This window comes from Narcine bancroftii, chromosome 4, assembly GCF_036971445.1.
Source record: "Narcine bancroftii isolate sNarBan1 chromosome 4, sNarBan1.hap1, whole genome shotgun sequence".
Classification (NCBI taxonomy): Eukaryota; Metazoa; Chordata; class Chondrichthyes; order Torpediniformes; family Narcinidae; genus Narcine; species Narcine bancroftii.
Window position 1 is genome coordinate 224,168,572 of NC_091472.1, and position 20,449 is coordinate 224,189,020.

General features: G+C 42.3%; 1 protein-coding gene across 9 annotated transcripts in view; it reads right to left on the reverse strand.

The window, feature by feature from the left end:
• mdh1b (malate dehydrogenase 1B, NAD (soluble)) overlaps positions 1-20,449 on the reverse strand; it is a 137,288-nt gene that overhangs the window by 62,279 nt on the left and 54,560 nt on the right. Inside the window, exons 1-2 of one of the 9 annotated variants that reach the window (XM_069934078.1) lie at positions 17,402-17,467; positions 8,384-8,496 (exon numbers count right to left, since the gene is read on the reverse strand). The exons of 1 other annotated variant lie outside the window; for it this stretch is intronic. In XM_069934078.1, coding sequence (XP_069790179.1) covers positions 8,384-8,496; positions 17,402-17,423 — 135 coding nt within the window. In that variant the 5' untranslated portion in view covers positions 17,424-17,467. Of the gene's footprint in view, positions 1-8,383; positions 8,497-12,862; positions 13,293-17,290; positions 17,373-17,401; positions 17,479-20,449 lie in introns of those variants that run through there. 7 more of the 9 variants (XM_069934077.1, XM_069934085.1, XM_069934086.1 and 4 more) reach the window with 7 other exon arrangements.

Consider the following 20,449-nt stretch of genomic DNA (forward strand, 5'->3'; position numbering starts at 1 on the left):
TTGAGGAAGTGACAAAAAGGTGGATTAAGGGAGAGCGGTGGATGTGATCTATTTGGATTTTAGTAAGGCTTTTGATAAGGTTCTGCATGGAAGGTTAATAAGGAAGTTTCAGTCACTTTGAATTAGTAGAGAGATTGTGACATGGGTTCAGAGATGGCTGGGAGATAGACAGCAGAGAGTCATGTTGGACAACTGTATGTCAGGTTGGAAGCCTGTGACAAGCAGGGTGCTTCAGGGATCGGTGCTGGGTCCCTTGTTGTTTATCATTTATACCAATGATTTAGAGGAGGGTGTAGTTAACTGGGTAAGCAAATATGCGGATGATACGAAAATAGGGGGAGTGGTGGATAGTGAGGTAGATTTTCTTGGATTACAGAAGGATTGGTTGTTTGGAAGAGTGGGCTGAGAGATGGCAGATGAAATTCAATGTAGACAAGTGTGAGGTGTTGCATTTCGGTAAAAATAACCAGAATAGGACATATACAGTTAAGGGGAGGGCATTGAGGCATGCAGAAGAGCAAAGGGACCTGGGGGCTATGGTACAGAGTTCACTGAAGGTGGATTCCCATGTAGACAGGGTGGTTATGAAGGCATATGGTATGCTGGCCTTCATAAATCATTGTATAGAGTATAGGAGCTGGGAGGTGATGCTGCAGCTGTTTAAGGCATTGGTGAGGCCAGGTTTGGAGTACTATGCTCAGTTCTGGTCTCCACATTATAGAAAGGATTTAGATAAGGTGGAGAGGGAGCATAGAAGGTTTACAAGGATGTTGCCTGCCTTACAGCATCTGGATTACAGGGAGAGATTAAGGAGACTGGGGCTTTATTCATTGGAACATAGATGGCTGAGAGGGGACTTGAGGTATATAAAATTATGAAAGGAATACATAGGCTAGACATAAACAGACTTTTTCCCCTGAGGGCAGGGGAGGTTGGAACAAGAAGCCATGAGTTAAGGGTAAAGGGGGGCAACATTTTAGGAGAAATATTAGAGGATGCTTTTTCACTCAGCGAGTGGTGGCAGAATGGAATGAACTTCCAAATGAGATAGTTGCGTCAGGGTCCCTTCTGTCATTTAAGAGAAGGTTGGATGTGTACATGGAGGTGAGGGGTTTGGAGGGTTATTGGCAGTGAGTGGGAGGTTTGAGCTAGTGGAGTTGTTCTAGTGAACTGGTGCAGACTCGAAAGGCTGATATAGCCTGTTTCCGCTCCGTAAATGGTTATATCTCTCTTCTCTCTTTGGCTTGGCTTCGCGGACGAAGATTTATGGAGGGGGTAAAAGTCCACGTCAGCTGCAGGCTCGTTTGTGGCTGACAAGTCCGATTCGGGATAGGCAGACACGGTTGCAGCGGCTGCAGGGGAAAATTGGTTGGTTGGGGTTGAGTGTTGGGTTTTTCCTCCTTTGCCTTTTGTCAGTGAGGTGGGCTCTGCGGTCTTCTTCAAAGGAGGTTGCTGCCTGCCAAACTGTGAGGCGCCAAGATGCACGGTTTGAGGCGATATCAGCCCACTGGCGGTGGTCAATGTGGCAGGCACCAAGAGATTTCTTTAGGCAGTCCTTGTACCTTTTCTTTGGTGCACCTCTGTCACGGTGGCCAGTGGAGAGCTCGCCATATAACACGATCTTGGGAAGGCGATGGTCCTCCATTCTGGAGACGTGACCCACCCAACGCAGCTGGATCTTCAGCAGCGTGGACTCGATGCTGTCGAACTCTGCCATCTCGAGTACTTCGACGTTAGGGATGAAAGCGCTCCAATGGATGTTGAGGATGGAGCGGAGACAACGCTGGTGGAAGCGTTCTAGGAGCCATAGGTGATGCCGGTAGAGGACCCATGATTCGGAGCCAAACAGGAGTGTGGGTATGACAACGGCTCTGTATACACTTATCTTTGTGAGGTTTTTCAGTTGGTTGTTTTTCCAGACTCTTGTGTAGTCTTCCAAAGGCGCTATTTGCCTTGGCGAGTCTGTTATATGGTTATATATAAACTCTCCTGCTCCCTTTTCACCTACCACATGAAGTCCAATTTGTGCTCAGGAGGGCAAGCCCTTTCCTCCAAGAGAGAGGCAATAAATCTCACCTGGGCCACCCAGTAATATTTTTAGAAATCTGGCAATTTTAAACCCCCCAGTTGGTAATTCCAAATCAACTTTTCCAATGGGATTCTAGCCACTTTAACATTCCACAGGAACTTTCTGACATATCTGCTAAGCAACTTGAAAAAGCCCTGGGCAACAGAATGGCTAATGACTGAAATAGATATTGTAGCCTTGGCATCACCAAAGTTATGGGCAGAGCTCTCCATCTATCAAGGTCCTTCTCAATCATCCGGAGAAAAGGGAGATAATTGAGTTTGTAGAAGTTGTGTAAATCCTTGTCTACTTTTATCCCCATATATTTAATGCCTTCTTGCAACCATTTGAATTGACTTTTCTGTTGGTATTGTCTATAATCCCATGTCATCAAATGCATGATCTCACTCTTGTCCAGATTTACCTTATACCCCGAGACCTTCCCATAATCTTCCTGTGTAGTCCTCAGCCCAGCTAACAACACCCCCACATCCCACACTCCCCCGCTCTCCCGGGTCAGTCAAATATACTAACACATAATTAACAAATTGGTTGATTTTATGTTCCACCTGGCCCACCTTGAACCCCTTTATGTCTGGATCCTGCTGAATGGCTTCCACCAATGGCTCAATGGCCAGTATGAACAGTGCAGGGGGCAATGGACAGCCCTGCCTACTGGACGTACTCAAAGGAAACACTGGAGTCATTTGCCCATTTGTAATAATTTTAGCTTGGTGTTTATAGCAGAGAGTCCTAACCCAATTAATAAATGTTTGTCCCAAATTTCTCCAGTACCTTGAACAAAAAGTCCCACTCCAATCTGTCGAAGGCCTTCTCCGTATCCAGAGCTACTGCCACTCCTGGATCCACAACTGACTGTGTCAGATGAATTATATTAAACAATCTAGCTAAGTTGTTTGCTGATTGCCTTATTTCTACAAATCCAGTTTGATCTGGATTTGTTCATTTTGTAAAATATACCGTCAACCTATTGGCCAATACTTTTATAATCTGCACCTAATAATGAGATGGGCCTATAAGAGGAGGGATTCAATGGATCCCCTTCCTTTTTTGGGATCACAATGATGATGTTGTTGGGAAAAACTCTGGGAAGGTATGCATCTCCACTGCTTGATCCACCACCTTCTTATGAAGGTGCATTAAGAGATCTTTGAACTCTATAAAATTCCATAGAGAAACCATCCTTTCCCCGGTGATTTATTAGCCTGCAATGAGCCCAAGCTTTTCTCAATCTCCTCTCTAGAGAAGGGGGCATTCAGCCCCTCTCAATCTTCCTGATCCAAATTTGGTAGTTCCAATGTAAGCAAGAAATCATCTATTTTTGTGGGATCCACCCTCTTCCCCCACCCTGACTCTGTTTTATACAGATCCGTATAGAACTTTCTCAATGTTTTTTTATTTCCTTTGGTTTATGTGAAATCTTGCCTTTCCCCTTTTTGAATCGCATTGATTGCTCTTGAGACCTCTTCTGTCCTCACCTGCCAGGACAAGAATTTATGGGCCCTCTCCCTCAGCTCATAATAACCATATATAACCATTTACAGAGCGGAAGCAGGCCATGTCGGCCCTTCGAGTCCGCACAGGTTCACTTGAACAACTCCACTAGCTCAAACCTCCCGCTCTCCACCCATAATCCTCCAACCCCATCACCTCCATGTACACATCCAACTCCTCTTAAATGACAGAAGGGACCCTGCCGCAACTATCTCATTTGGAAGATCATTCCATTCTGCCACCACTCGCTGAGTGAAAAAGCATATTTCTCCTAAAAGGTTGCCCCCCTTACCCTTAACTCATGGCCTCTTGTTCCAACCTCCCCTGCCCTCAGGGGAAAAAGTCTGTTTATGTCTAGCCTATGTATTCCTTTCATAATTTTATATACCTCATTCAAGTCCCCTCTCAGCCATCTATGTTCCAATGAATAAAGTCCCAGTCTCTCCCTGTAATCCAGATGCTGTAAGGCAGGCAACATCCTTGTAAACCTTCTCTGCTCCCTCTCTACCTTATCTAAATCCTTTCTATAATGTGGAGACCAGAACTGAGCACAGTACTTCAAACCTGGCCTCACCAATGCCTTAAACAGCTGCAGCATCACTTCCCATCTCCTATACTCTATACAATGATTTATGAAGGCAAGTGTACCATACGCCTTCTTAACCACCCTGTCTACATGGGAATCCACCTTCAATGAACTCTGCACCATAACCCCAGGTCCCTCTGTTCTTATGGGTACCTCAATGCCCTCCCCTTAACTGCATATGTCCTATTCTGGTTATTTTTACCAAAATGCAGCACCACACACTTGTCTACATTAAATTCCATTTTCCAGCCCACTCTTCCAAACAAATCAAATCCTTCTGTAATCCAAGAAAACTTTCCTCACTATCCACCACTCCCCCTATTTTCGTATCATCCGCATATTTGTTTATCCAGTTAACCACACCCTCCTCTAAATCATTAATATAAATGATAAACAACAAGGGACCCAGCACCAATCCCTGAAGCACCCTGCTTGTCACAGGCTTCCAACCTGACAGACGATTGTTCATCTTGACTCTCTGCTGCGTACCTTCCAGCCACCTCTGAACCCATGTCACAATCTCTCTACTAATTCCTAGTGTTGTCTAGATCTTAAGATCAAATTTTTGGTCTTATTATTTGCAGTGTATTATATTTGAGCTTTTTATTCATTAAGTTCTTCTGAACCCGCTCTTAGACAATCTTTTTCCATTTGGGCTATTACCTGTTCCAGATTATTGATCTCCTTCATGTGCCATTTTGATACCTTATCTGGCCCCTTAAATAAGCCTTCAAAGTGTCCCACATTAGGAAATTATCGTCAGTAGAGGGGCAGTTCGTCGCCCAGAACAATTCTATCTGGGCTCTAACAATGCTACAAAATTCTGGTTTTCCCAACAGAAACGAGTTAAAATGCCATCTATACTGTGGCATTATGATGGAGAGAGTAAAAGGTGAATGATGCAACAGCAATTGAGCCATGTACCTGGTCTCCACTATCCTACTTTCCAACTGGGATGATGCCAAAAAAAATAAGTTCTGGTGTAGTCTCGAGTAAAAGGAGTAATCCTTTTCTCTCAGCTTCTGCCTTCTCCAGACATCATATTCAGCTCTTTCATAAAGGCCAGGGTGGACTTAGCTGCCCTGGCTCTTGTTACAATCTTTGTTGACTTCTCCATGACTGGATCCAGATAAAAAATTGAAGTCCTTTCCAATCAAGACATTCTCACCCTGCTCTATTATCTTCAAGAATTTTTCTTGTACAAATTGTTCATCATCAAAATATATATTCATTAGTTTTCATGGTTTGGAGTATACTTGGCAATCCATTATCACAAATCTCCAGTCTGGGTGAGTGATCACACCCCAGACCACTACTGGAACATTCTTCCCTATCAGGATAGCCACTCCTCTGGCTCTGGAATTGAAGAAGGACATCGCCACCTGGCCCACCCACTCCTTTTTTAACTTTGTATGCTCTTGCTTTGTAAGGTGGGTCTCCTGCAGAAATGCTATGTCTGGATTTTTTTTTAGGTGTCAAAACTCTTTTTCTCTTTATCTTTCTGTTTATCCCATTCATGTTAAAACTTACAAACTTAATTACCCCAGACCCCTTCCACTGTCTTCTCCCCCTTCCTTCTTTTTCATCTGATACTCATCTTCTGTCCCACTGGTCTTCCATAGACATCTGGCGCAGATGACTATGCTTCAAACAAAACCTAGGCAACCTATAAAAAAACTAGAACCAACAATTCAAAGAAATTAAAAAAATACCTCCAATTAATCCTTTCCCTTTCTCTTCTCTTCCCTCATCTACTCCTACCCTTCCTGACACCAAGTCCCCCACCATTTTGTGGTGTGTCTAATGCCCCCATCTAACACTTACACTAGTCCCGCCCCACTTTCTTTGAGCTCCCCGATTTAATTCTTATTTTAACGTAAGCAATCTTCTTTAGACAGTAACAATAAAATGCAATGAAACATTCCCCTCATAATCATAACATATACAGTATATACAATCAATAATTCCACCAATTCCCTTTTCTTCCCTTATTTATATTTATAACTGGGAGGGTGCCAGGGTTTCCACACACCCAATTGACTCCTCAGGATCCATAAAAGACATTTTTTTCTCCTCTTACTCTTATTATCTCCAGCGATGTAGGGTGAAGGAATGTAAACTTGATCCCTTTTTGCCTAATATTTTTCTTCACCTGGTTGAATTCCCTCACTCCTCCATACTCAGCCAGACACCCTCTTTCCTTTACTCCCCTTGCCACTACCCATAAAACTCTCTCTCTGTCTTGGTAGTGAAGGAATCTAACCAGAACAAAGCAGGGTCACTGATTTGGATCCGGGCAGAGTGTGAGAGATCGGCAGGCCCTTTCTATCTTCAAATCATCTCCAATATTTTACCTGACCAACACCTCAGGGATCCACCGGGTCTCTTTCCTCCATACCCTCCTTCATCCCATGATCTTAATATTGTTTCTTCTACTGAAGTTTTCTGGAGCCAAGTCCATTTTCTCCCATATTCTTTCTTCTTTCTTCTTCCACATATCCATCTCACTTTCACTTTTTACCAGCCTTTCTTTCATTCTTTCTATTCTTTCTTCTGTTACTTCAACTCTGTTGGTTAAATGTTCTTGATGACACTCTGGTCTGCAACCAATTTGTTTAATGTATTATTCATTTGGTGGATAGTGTCTATAATGTCCTTGACTTTATTTCCTCCCTGCCTTTCTCTTTAGTTCATTTCTTTCCTCCTCCTGCCCTTCCGAATCTTCCTCTTCTTCCCCTGAGGTCTTCAGCCTGATGTTGCCCATGCCTCTCGACCTCTCTGCTGTCCTCGATGACCCAGCTCCTTCTTGGACCCGCATCCTGCCAGTTCCGATGACTCATGTGCCTATCGTCGCTTTCTTCTCCTGGTCCCCGCGTAGGTCAGCCTTACCAGATGTCTTTTTCTTCTCTCCCATTGCTACTACCAGCACCGTCTCTGGGCCCAAGTTGGTTCTGTCACCCGCTGGCCTCTGCTGACCCTCTACAGTCGCCCAACAGTGCTCCCACCTCCACTTTCACAGCCTTCTCTAGGCCTCCTCATCCTTTCATTTTAGCAAAGCCATATTAACTCACCCTACCAGGAGAGTTTTGTCCCACTCCTGCCGCCATCACAGTCAATGCCTGCATGGGCCTGAGGTCAGTCTCCTTCTCACCACGAGGCGGTCCTCTCCCTTTTTCTCTTCTGTCCTGGTTCAACAATTTTTGCTTTCTTCCCATTTTCTTTTGCTTCTTTATTATTTCCACAATGTCTTCTTTCTTCTTATGCATTTTTTTCTTAAAGGGGATCTTCTTTTTTCTGTCTTTATTCTTCTTTATCCTGGTTGCTCTGATGCCATCTTGGAACCCTCCTCTTGTAACTTTTTAAACTTTTCCAAGTCTCATTGCCAATGCCCAGTGGACTTTGAATACTCCAAGGATTCTGATACGTTTTACTCACAATAACAGTTATAAGAAACACGGGAGCTTCTAATAAGAGGATTTACTCTAACACCAAGAAATTTCTGCATTTGTTCTTTATCATAATGCATACTTACATTAATATATTCAAATAAACATGATAAATTCCCCCAAACAATCACTGATCTTCCCAGACATGTTTGGAGTGGAATACTGAAACACTAAAGATCTTCTCTCCATTGTATAGCCATCAGAATGGCTTCCTTGAATACATCCGGGAACAAGAAAGACTATTTTCTTTTTAGTCTGCACCGTGTAACAATATTAAATGCGCACAAAGTAACACTATATACCTCTGCTTTTTCATCCACCACTGCAAAAGATGAGAAATCTAAATGACAAAATAATTCACATAGTGATATTTAAGCTGCTAAAGATATCTGCCATTTTCTTCATGTTGAAAAGCCTCTACACAATCCCAAACATACTTGGAAATCAAGGCAATTTTTCACATCAGTGACATCCACAATATCAAGCCTTCTTGAAGGAACACAAAGGAAATGTATTTCCTGTATTCATCCTCGCAGACAACTGGTTTACATTTCCACTGAGAGAAGACTGTTATATAATTCCTCGCTAAATTGGAGCCCGAGCTAGAAAATTCACATATTATTTTATTAGGCCAACCCATACTGACAGCTATCTGGAGGGGAGGTAAAGAATCAATACAATCTGACCTCTTGATTCAAATCTGGATTCACCATCGATTTCCATGGCACTCCATATTCTGAGTTTTTTTTAAATCAAGGTGTAACATACCTGCCATTCTTCAGGGTGTTTGATAATCTTATGAAACTTGAAATCTGGCAAGTTTTGCGAAAGGTAATCTGCCACAACTTCAGACTTGGCAAAATAAGGGCAATTTGCTCTGCCTGCAGTAATCAAAACAAATAATTCCCATTTTTAGAAGCAGCTACAGATCAGCCATCCAGGTAAACAAGAAATGTGCAAATACTGGGTTCCACAAAAGTCCAGGAGAAACTTAGCAGGTCACACAGCATCCATAGAAAGCACAAGGCAGTCAACATTTTGGGCCTGAGCCATTTTTCATTTTACACAGACTCAGCTCACTCTCCACCCTTTCACCATTCCTTCACACATGCACTAATTTACTTCTTAGACCCATGTTTACAATCCATTTCCAGAGCCTAATTCTGTTCATGTTTATCAATATGGGTTGGGAAATTGGCTGCTGCAATCTGAATATTACTGTACAGATAATAAAGTACTTTGAAATTGATCATTAGGTTAAAAAGTATCTGTGATGCTTAAAGGTGCAATTCATTTCTTTAATTCAGCCCATCTTTTAAAAATTAATCCTCTCCACTTTTTTTCTCAGTCCTAATGATACCAGGATTATTTAAATAATCCAGTGGCAGGAGTATGAGGAGATCCACAGCATCGTTTATGAGGAATTACACACTTAGATATTCATACTACACTCCACAAAATTGTGGACAAAATTCTCTTTAGGGCAATTCCAAGGGTTACCTGCACATAGGGGTGCTAATTTGAGATATGCCAGGGTAAACCAAAGCTCCAACCACGTTACTAATGGTACGCAAGTGTGGTCAACTGTGATTGGCTACTGCTGGCTGGACATGCCTCCCGAAACCGATCCTACCCATCACCCCCTTGCACGTTCCTCAGTCTTCCTGCCATGATCAGTCAATAAGGTTGTTTGTTGCTCCAGTCTATAGTCAATAAAAGCCTATCAGTTTCACAACCTCAGTCTTTTGTAGTAATTGATGGAACATCAGCAAATTTTCCCTTGCACTCTTTTGAATTCAGATTTATTGTCAGAGTGATATCACATAACATACAAGCCTGAAATTCTTTCTTCTGTGAGCAGGCAGAATTACCACTTATTTTTAATGCCAAAAAAACTGTACACAATGTTCACAAGTAAACAACTTAAAAAATGTAAATGACTTGACTCTGCAATATAGAGAGGAGAAAAAAACAAAACAAGTGCAGAAGTAAGAGTCCTGAAATAAGTCCCTGATGGAGTTTATTGTCAAGGGGTCTGATGGTGGTGTATGTCTTGTGGTACCCATACGTCTTTTCTGATGGTAGCAGTGAGAATTAAGCGTGTGCTGGGTGGAGTGGATACTTGATCATTGCTGCCATTGGCAGATTAACTACCACCCAGGCCCTTAGGCTGAGCTTTAGTAAAGCATCCTCTGACCTTGCCCCCTACTCCACCCTTTGTTGAATAGAATAAAATGACATTAAGTTAAATAACTTGTGTTTACTATGTATAATGTACTACATGTATAAGCAAGAAATTTAATTGTAGCAACAACCCTTTTCAGAAGTGCTTTAATGTAATCGTGCTCCGACTGGTGTTGTCGAGTAATCAAGCATGGACTTCACTTGAAAACAGTTGCAGTTAAAACCGAATGCCTTGCCTGTGCTTGGAGAATAGCGCAGCCAACTTCTCCTGATTTTCTCACCATTTGTAAGTGCGGTGGTACGTTATCACACACTAGGTCACCAGGTGGCTCACACCTTGCATATATATATATATATATATATATATATACACACATGACCATATATATAAAAATAAACCAGTGGAGACCCATCCCCCCTTATTCAGGCCTAGGCTTGCACAGAGGCGAGAACTCAAGACCAAGCTGTATATATTAGTCTATTAAAACTAGCATTTTACCTGCACATTGTTTTGTGTGATTTGATGCTAGTTGCCATCAATTTAATAGTCTAATATATATCCCAGCAGCCCTCGACTCAGCCGAGTCCCGACTCAGGGACCCAGGAACAGAGACAGGCCTTTACTCATCCAGTGGTCATGGTAGACTACGGAAGGGGCAGAAGCATCCTGGAGCAGGTAATGAGCAGTCGAGAGCCCTGCCTGTTAACTAACTCACTGGGACCAGGACCGGCCATGCAGACCACGGGATTCCTGGTGTACGACCAAGAGTCTCACCAAGCATGGGTGGAAGGCATGCAGAAAGTTGCCCTAATGATCATGATTTATCGGCAGGACTGTGGGGACGTACGACTACCCCAGAGCCACCCCCAACCATCCCCGATTCCCCGGAGAAAGCCCACGTTTCCGCAGGACTGGGTGATCACATGGGAGAGGGATCAGGACAAGTACGCACCCCCCCCCCACCCGCAGCTACTGAACCACAGGTTGAGGTTCAGCCAGGTACTGAAGCCCGACAGGCTAGAGCTGGATCCCAGAACTCCCAGAGCGAGCATGCACTTCGGCTGATGGCAGAGATGCTTTTTAAATTACATGGGGGTGGAGTAAGCATCAGAGGAGGAGATGCTGATGCTACTGTTAGCTCAGCTGGGGGAAATCGCCCGTACTCATTAATACAGGACACCAAGTCATATCAAGAAGTGATGAACACTCTGCAGAGACACGATAATAGAGGGCACAGTGAGCTGCACTCCAGGCATCGGCTTATGACCTGTTCGCAGCAGGCAGGGGAGTCTGTTAGAGACTTCATACTCACGCTGAAAGATTTAGCGAGGGCTTGTACTTTTAAAGCAGTATCAGCCCAAGAGTATGCGGATGACCTGGTAAGGGACAGAATTGTAGCCGGTGTCAGATCAATGGAAATAAGACAAAGGCTGCTGGAAAAGGGGATCGTTAGGCTTGAAGAGGCAAAAACTATTGCGGAGGCTCTGGAGGACTCTAGGAGGGAACGAGAGGAGTACTCAGAACAGGACTCGTTAGCCCCTCACAGGGAGAGATACATGGGTGATCAAGGGCAGCACATAGCAGCGCCCCAAGTGCCTTTCTGCAGGCAGCTAAAGCACCCCAGAGCTCACTGCCCAGCTAGGGAGAAGGACTATTCAAGGTGTGGAAAGAAGAGACATTATGCAAAAGTCTGCAGAAGCCTCAAGACTCCCGCCAAAGCCGACTCTCATGCAAATGAGAGGTGGGAAAGCTCTTCTCCTTCCCCCACAGGCAAGCAGAAGTGGAGTGCCCTGTGCTGTTGGCCATCTTGGAAAAGGGACGCTGGACAGAGGACATCACGACTAGGGGACGAATACGATGCCAAATGCTACTATGACCAAGATGCAGACTCCTACCAGAATAGAGGACTTGCCATGCTGGCCTCACTGCGATTGAATCAGGCGAGTCCACACAATTTATCGGTCACAACCATTAGTATTAAGATTAACAGGTCCACTTTAAATTGTTCAGTGGATAGTGGGAGTACAGAGAGTTTCATAGACCAAGGGCTAGTAGAACTTCTTGCGTTAAAAATGTACCCGAGTGACTACCAAATTTTATGGGGTCTACAAACATGTAACTAAGGTCAAACATTTCTGCAGGGTCACACTGGAGATACAGGGTATGGAGTATGAGGGGTTTAAGTTGCTGGTGCTCCTGCGCCTCTGCGCACCATTACTGTCAGAAATAAAACTTCTCACACATGAGTCTCTTTAAAACTGATGACACGACAAGCTTTATTTACAAGTCTGCAGAGTTGGACTCAACTGGTTTCTCACCAGTTAAGCCCTGATACATACAGTGCATTGATTTTTATACCTTTATTATTTGCCCTTCCCCTTCTTATTAATACTGTTTTAATTGGTTAGTATTACAAAAACATTCTAAGTATAACTGCATTATTAATTATCACGTTCGTTACGTACGCTGTGAACTCTACATTCACTGAATTCTGTTTCTCACACTTCTTATCAATCCTTTGTCTCCTGCATGTCTCTCACTATGACCATGAAAAGATAGGTTTAAAAAAACATATTCAGCAGCTCCTTCTGTCCTTGACTGCTAGTAAACTCTCTGTCCATTCTGGCTTCCCTGTTTATGATTAATCATCACATTTTAACTTAAGTCTTTTTAACCTAAATTCTCTATATCACAATTACTGCTGGGGCTGGACTTTCAGTGCCAGCTGAAAAGCATCACAATAGTGCATGATGGGCCGCTCCCCCCACTACTCCTTAGAAATAGATGACACTGTAACCTTACAGCCCTGAATATAGAACCACTCCCGTTATTCACACACCTCACTCCCGACTGTACCCCAGTGGCCACCAAGAGCAGGAGGTACAGCCCGAAAGACAGAGTTCATTAGAGCAGAAGTCCACAGACTCCTGCAGGAGAGCATTATAGAGAAGAGCTCCAGCCCCTGGAGAGCACAAGTTGTTGTAATGAAGTCTGGGGAAAAGAGGCGCATGGTTGTGGACTATAGTCAGACGATCAATAAATTTATGCAGCTGGATGCCTACCCGCTTCGACGTATTGTGGACATGGTAAACAGCATTGCCCAGTACAAAGTGTTCTCCACCGTTGATCTCAAGGCAGCGTACCGCCAGTTGCCCATTAGGGAGAGCGACAGGATATACATGGCTTTCGATTAAGGATCTGATTGTGAAAGCAACCTGCGATCCATAGATGAGACGCCGGGGCCTGTGGCTCTCCTGCATCATCTGCTGTCCCGTCCTGCCGGTCTGTGGAGGTCTGCAGCTCTCCTGTGCCGCCCACGTTTCCTGCTGGTGCGAGGTCTCTGGTGGCCACTGAGTCGTCCTGTACGTCCCCGAATGCAACATATGCGTAGTGAGGGTTCGCATGCCTCACTTCCACGGGCTCCACCAGAGGGTCCGTCCTGTTGCGTCTGCAGTGCTCCGGAGGAACGCCGGTCCCGGTGTCATCAGCCATCTAGTCAGCACCAGTGATAATAATAAAAAAGTAAACTAACTCATGCAAAAAGTATTAATCAAAAAGTGATTTGTAGAAAAAATCTATAAAAGGAGTTCAAGAAGCTTGGAGCTAGAAATGGGTTTTACTGAGATTAAATCTAAAACTTAGCAATTATTTTTAACAATTTTATTATTTTGTGCACATCTTTGGCACATAATCTGTTTTTAATTAAAAAATGTTTAATGAGTCAAACTAGGAAAGAAGGACTTTTGTTCTGCAGACATTCCATAACTGTTCAATACACGTTTGATACTTGTTTGATCGTGAGCCACCAGGCATCTGCACCAGTGGTGCATCGCAGGTTTTTGCCAGTCAGTTTACAATTGACACTCATGCACCACGGAGTTGTGCTTTGTTCATCCTTTGTGAATATTTGCAGATTTGTACTTTTTTAAAATTAAGCCTTGTTTTTACATTGAGTTACCAATCACAGTGTTAAAGAAAATGAGCAAAAGAAAAACAGAAAGTGATAGTAAGCATGAATTCAATGAAAATGAATTCTTATTTATAGTGAGTCTGTCAGGAAAACCATTGTGTATTGTTTGTGAAAACACTTTCTCACATAATAGAAGACATGATCTTAATAGACACCATCAAACACAATATCAGACTGAAATAGAAGGAAAACTGAAACTAATGCTTGGGTCCAAGTTACAGAAAGAATATCTGATTAAGAAAAAGGAAGAAATCAAAAGAAGGCAAAGTATATTTGTTAAAATAAGTTTTGAAAGTTTGGCAACAACAGAAGCATCCTACATAATTGCTTTAGTGCTGGCCATAAAATGGAAGTCTTTCTCTGATAGAGAAGAAATTGTTAAGATAGAGAAAAAATTGTTAAGCCTTGTTTCCAAATATTTGCAAGATGTCTTGGTGATAAGAATATCAAAAGTAGACGAAATTGCTCTGTCAAAACAAACAGTTTCGAGACACACCAAAGAACTCTCCCATGAGCAACTGAAAGACCTTTTTAGCTTTGGACAAATTTGTTGACATATGTGATGTAGCCCAATTAACCATTTTTAGAAGAGGAATTAATAATAATTTTAGCGTCTTTGAAGAACTTATTGGTCTCAAGTCACCTCATAGGAAAACAAGAGCAGACATATTTGACAAAGTAAATCATGCCTAGAAAATCTACAAATTGATTCGAGTAAACTCATTGGTGTTTGTCGGAGCACCATCAATGATAGATAAAGCCACTGGGACTACAATTTTGCTTGAAAACTTTTTAGGTTGTCCTCAACTAAAATATCACTGCATTATACACCAAGAGTCACAGTGTAGAAAAACTTTAAATCTTCAGCATGTTATGTTACTGGTTATGAAATGCATGAATAAAATTAGAGCGAGGATTCAGAGAATTCAGAGAATATCATGAAATGTTAGATTTGGAATATGGTGATCTCATCCTTCATTGTGAGGTGCATTGGCTTTCTAGAGGACAGGTTCAGAGTAGATTTTTGAAATTGAAAAATACTGTTTATAATTTTCTAGAAGAGAAAAATGAGCTGCCTGAGGAAAGAGCCCCTTTATATGATAACAATTGGCTAATTGATTTAGCATTTTTAGTTGAAGTTACCAGCCATCTCAATGAACTAAATTTGAAACTCCAAGGCAAGAACAAATTGTTTTCTAACTTAGTAAATGATATCAATGCATTCGAGATGAAATTAAAACAGTTTACCTCTTTGTTAGAAAATAAGGATTTGAGCCAGTTTCTGCTCTTAAAAGAGAAGAATGAATCTGCTGAAGATAATAGCAATTTTACAAAATATATTGAAAAAACGTTTTAGTAAGTCATTTGAAAGTTGTTTTCATGACTTTGCGAAAGAAGACTGCATACTTGCATTTATAACCCCATTTTCACTTAGTGACAAAAAAAATTATGAAGATACCTTACTGACTTGAAAGCAAATTCATTATTGAACATGAAATTTGATGAGCTTCCCTCAGTCCAAAATGCTTCCGACATGATTATTTTCTGGCAATCGTTACCCTGTGAACATTTTCCCAGAACTAAGAAAATTTGCCCAGAGTTATATCTGTCATTTTGGAATGATGTACAGATGTGAGAACAAGCATTTTCAGACATGAATTTGATTGAAGACAAAACGAGGTCACAAATGACTGATTCAAATTTGAAGAATTCTCTGCTGCTCTCAGTAACTAATTTAACTCCAAACATTAAAAACTTAGCGAAATGGAAACAGACTCAAAAGCCTCATTAAGATAATGTTTATCTTGTTTTTATATTAAATCAATATATCATGTAAAATGCTAAATATGTCTATATTAACAAACTTTTCACAAAAATTGAATGGGAGTACAATGGTTGTATGGCACATCTAAACTTGTGCTTGAATAAACTGATACATGGAATGTAAAAGGTTGGCCACCTCTGGGCCACAGCAACAGTACATCTCCAATTGTCCTTAAACTCAGGAGGCAGGTTAGTGTCAACCAAATTGGTTCATCTGTAATCTCATCTCAGCTCGAGGAGATGAGGATGATAGTTCTCCCTCTCCCAAGACATTAGTGGACTTACCTCTTACTACCTCAGGTCTTCTTTGTGCTTATTTGCTGTCATGTTCCCCTAAATTACTTTATCAGCTACCAAGGATGTGAAGAGGAAAAATTGGAAGCGCATACATGATCATACTTAGATTTGTGGGGGTAACAGCGCATGCATGTCCGTAACCTCACAGTTTTTAAGATGATTATTGATATTCCCAACCCCCTACATTGAGGGTGGCCCATCTGGCCACAAATGACAATAGTTAATTGGCTGTAAATTATATACATTAAGGGTGCAGGCACTTTGGCAATTTAGTTACCCACATGAGTATTCCATTCCAAATCACCCTGTCAGGAATGCTTTTTAATTTGGAAAAATTTTGAAATTTTAAAAAATTATTTTGCAAATTCACAAGATGCAAACTGGCAGGGATCCCATTCTTTTTAATATACCCAACCAAGTGAGCACATTGGTGAGACATGGATCACTTATACCTGGTGGATTCACATCTCTTCGCATAAATCTGGCCTTAGATACCAGCCCAGAGAATTGATCATTAGTTTACTGTGATGCGTGCATGCTGAAAAATATAAGCACTTTCTACATTACAATATAAATAGGTAAACACAAGCCATTTGGTTTTTCCTTCCATGACTGCTGAATGTGGACATAAAGACCCATCCCCTCTTTCCCAAGTGAAGCAAAGGCTAATGGTCAGTAACATGTTAAATATCATTGCTTGCTCTTTGCCCTTCTTACTATACAGGCCTGGGCACTGAGGCCAGTGGCCATTGGGGCTCAATTCTATTGCTCCCCTGTCCCTGTACTGGTTCCCATTCCAAGGGCTCTGAGATTATAACTATTTTGCTACTACAGCAACTGTGACTATTTATCCATCATTTTATAGATATATTTTATTTCTCTTGTGGCAAAATGTGTTAATTTAATTTATATTATTGTTTGTTAGTGTGTTTTATATTGTACCAAGCAAGAATTTCATTGCATTTGTACATAAACTCTCATTGCATGGCCATAAACTCTCAACATCATCATCCAAGTTAAATCCTATTGTTTGCGCTTTGCTCTCCAACTGCTAGTAGCACAAAGGATAATGGTCTCAGAATAACTGTTTGCCTTTTCCCCTGTCCAACTTCAAACATCGAAGGCATTCAGCTAGTGAACTCAGAGGAGCCCAACGGTCTGTCCTTTCCTCTGCTACTTGGGATAGGTTCCATTGCTTGCTTTTCATCCATCGAACGGCCATGGACACGATGGCTAATAGTCTCAGAGTTAAATTCTACTGTTTGTCCATTCCTCTGCCGGACTTCCCACATCACTGAGGTCAGTGTTAAATTGTACCGTTGGTCCGACTTCCCGTGTGAATTTGGGTAGTCCCTACCCCAAATTCAAAAAAATCTACCCTTTCCCCTACTCTGCTGACCTTTACCGTCACACTTCTTAAATCCAGGTGCAAAGGAAGCCAAAACGCGAACTCCTGCCACTTGCTCGTACACCTGGCTTCGTTGAACACGCCCAGAGAAGTGCAACTCACCTGCGACCACAAACCTCGCCATTTTGTTTGCAGCGTTGCCGGGCAACGGCGGTCGCCGGCCGGACCCGGACCCGGACCCAGGGTGCACGAGCCCGTCCCTCAGTGTCTTCCGGGTGCAAGGACGCAGCAGCGATTTCGATTAATTTATAAATCCTGCATCAAATATTTAACATGGCATTGGAAGACGTGAGGCTTGTTAGAATAAATCCTATTTCAGTGCCAAAGAACAGGGCAGAAAGATACCACAGGCTGATCCCTAAAGATAGAAGAGTCTCTGTGGAAAGGGACGTCCGGGATATTCTAAGATTTCCAGTCTTTGGAGGTGACTTTTTTTTAAAAAGAAGATAACGCAGTTAAATAGCCTGGATCAAAATTGTAATGACCTTAATCCAGCCGAGATTGTGGTGATGGGTCATTTTTTTCTGGATTAATATATGTTGTTATTTTATTTAAATACGCCAACATGCTTTTAATTCTCTTTTTGCAGATATTATACAGAGGAATGAGAAGCATTCATATGAACCCCCATAAATTGCAAGGGATTGTAGGAACGTGGGGCCCAGACAGTTGGAAGGGTGAGCAGGCACTGAGGCCACAGTTAGTCAGAAGTGAATACTGTACAGCAGACATCGTCTGCTGAGTCAGGCATGGAACCACTGGGATTTCTGAACTGTTGGATATTAAATGAAAAACACAAAATTGTAGAAATCCTCAGGAAATAAAATGAGATCTCTGGAGAAAGACAGTGTTAATAATTAAGATTGATGGTCTTTCATCAGGAGGGTGGATGATGTGGACTAGATTGTAAGAATAGAACTCAGGAACATGTGATACACTAACTAAAATAAACATTCAAATAGGGAACAGGAAATTATTCATCTAATGAATGTACAATATATGAACCAGCAGACATGGAAGCTGGTTTTTCAGATTTCAGATTTATTGTCAGAGTTCATACAGAACATGACATTGCCTACAACCCTGAGATTCCTTTTCCTGCAGGCAAGGTAGATTTAGCACATATTGATAGTGCAAAAAAAAAACCCCACTATGTACATGTAAACAAATAAAGACATTTAAATAAACTGTGCAATACAGGGGGGGAAAAATCATAAAGTGCAAAAGTAAGAGTCCTTAAATGAGTCCCTGATTGAGTTTATTGTTGAGGATTTTGATGGTGGAAGGGTAGCAGCTGTTCCTGAACCTGGTGGTGTCAGTCTTGCGGGACCTATACCTCTTTCCTGATGTCAGCAATGAGAATGGAACATGTGCTGGGTGGTGTTCACCCTTGATGATTGCTGCTGCTCTCCAACAGCAGAGTTCCCTGTAGATGATGGTGGTAAGGGTTTTACCCATTATGTCCTGGGCTGTGTCAGCTATCTTTTGAAAGGCTTTACACTCAGGGATATTACGTCTCTACACCAGACCATGATGAACCCAGTTTCCACAACATATCTGTAGAAATTACGATGTCATACCAACCATCTACAAACTCCTGAGGAAGAATGGGCGCTGACATGCTTTCTTCATGATGTCATTCATGTGTTGGGTCCAGGAAAGATCCTCTGGGATAAGACTCCCAAGAACTTAAATTTGCTCACCCTCTCCACCTCTGATCCTCCAATGATCAATGGATCGTACACCTCTGGTTTTTCCTTCCTGAAGTTAACAATCATCTCCTTGGTTTTGGCGACATTGAGTGTGAGGTTGTTGTTGGTGCATCATTCAGCCAAGTTTTCGATATCCTTCCTGTTTGCTGACTCTTTGTCCCTTTTTATACACCCACTACCGTGGTATCATCAGTGAATTTGCAGATGGTGTTGTCTTCGTACTGAACCATACAGTCATAGGTGTAAATTGAGTAGAACAGAGGGCTAAGAACGCAGCCCTGTGGTGCTCCGGTACTGATAGAGATTGTGGAGGAGATGTTGCCAATCCTCACTGATCATGGTCTACAGGTGAGGAAATCAGGGATCCAATTACACAGAGGGGTGTTGAGTCCTAGGTCTTGGAGTTTGCTGATCAATTTTGAGGAGATGATGGTGTTAAATGCCAAGCTGCAGTCGATTTAAAAAGTATCCTGATGTGTGTATAATGGGTATAAGGGCCCTTTATTTGCATGCCCATAGTACTTGAAACAAGACCAGTGAACTTTTGGCACAAATCAGCGCAAAGGGGTATGATTACAGAAATGTGGATGCAGTGTGAGGTTATCCACTTGGGAATGAAAAATGGAAGATCAGATTATTATTTAAATGGAAAACCATTGCAGCATGCAGCCATGCAGAAGAACTTGGAAGTTCTTGTGCATGAATTGCAAAAGGTTGTTTTGGAGGTGCAGCAGATGATCAAGAAGGCAAATGGAATGTTGGCCTTCATTGCTAGAGGGATTGAATTTAGGAACAGGGAGGTTATGCTGCAACTGTACAAGGTACTGGTGAGGCTGCATCTGGAGTACTGCATGTAGCTCCGGTCTCCTTACTTTAAATTTTTTAAATTTAGACTTTCAGCATAGCAATGGGCCATTTTGGCCCAAGAGCCCTTGCCACCCAATTGACCTACACCCACAGTACATTTTTAAACGGTGGGAGGAAACCGGAGCACCCAGGGAAAACCTATGTAGACACAGGGAGAATGTATAAACTCCTTACAGACAGCATGGGATTCGAACCCAAGTCCCGATCTCTGGTGCTGTAAAGGCATTGCACTGACCGCTACGCCAACTGTGTCACTTGAGGAAGGACGTACTGGCTTTGGAAACAGTGCCGAGGAGGTTCACCAGGTGGATTCCACAGGCGAAGGGGGTTAGCCTATGAGGAGAAATTGAGTCGTCTGGTACTATACTCGCTGGAATTTAGAGGAATGAGAGGGGATCTTATAGAAATGTAAAAGATTATGTAAGGCATAACTGGAATGGGAGAGGTGGTTAGGTTCTGGAAGATGGATGATTAAGGATGAAATACAATGTTGATCTTTGATCTCATTCAAGGGCAACTCTAATGCACAGTAAGAGGGCAACTTCAGATTTTTTGGTATTTTCAAAATATG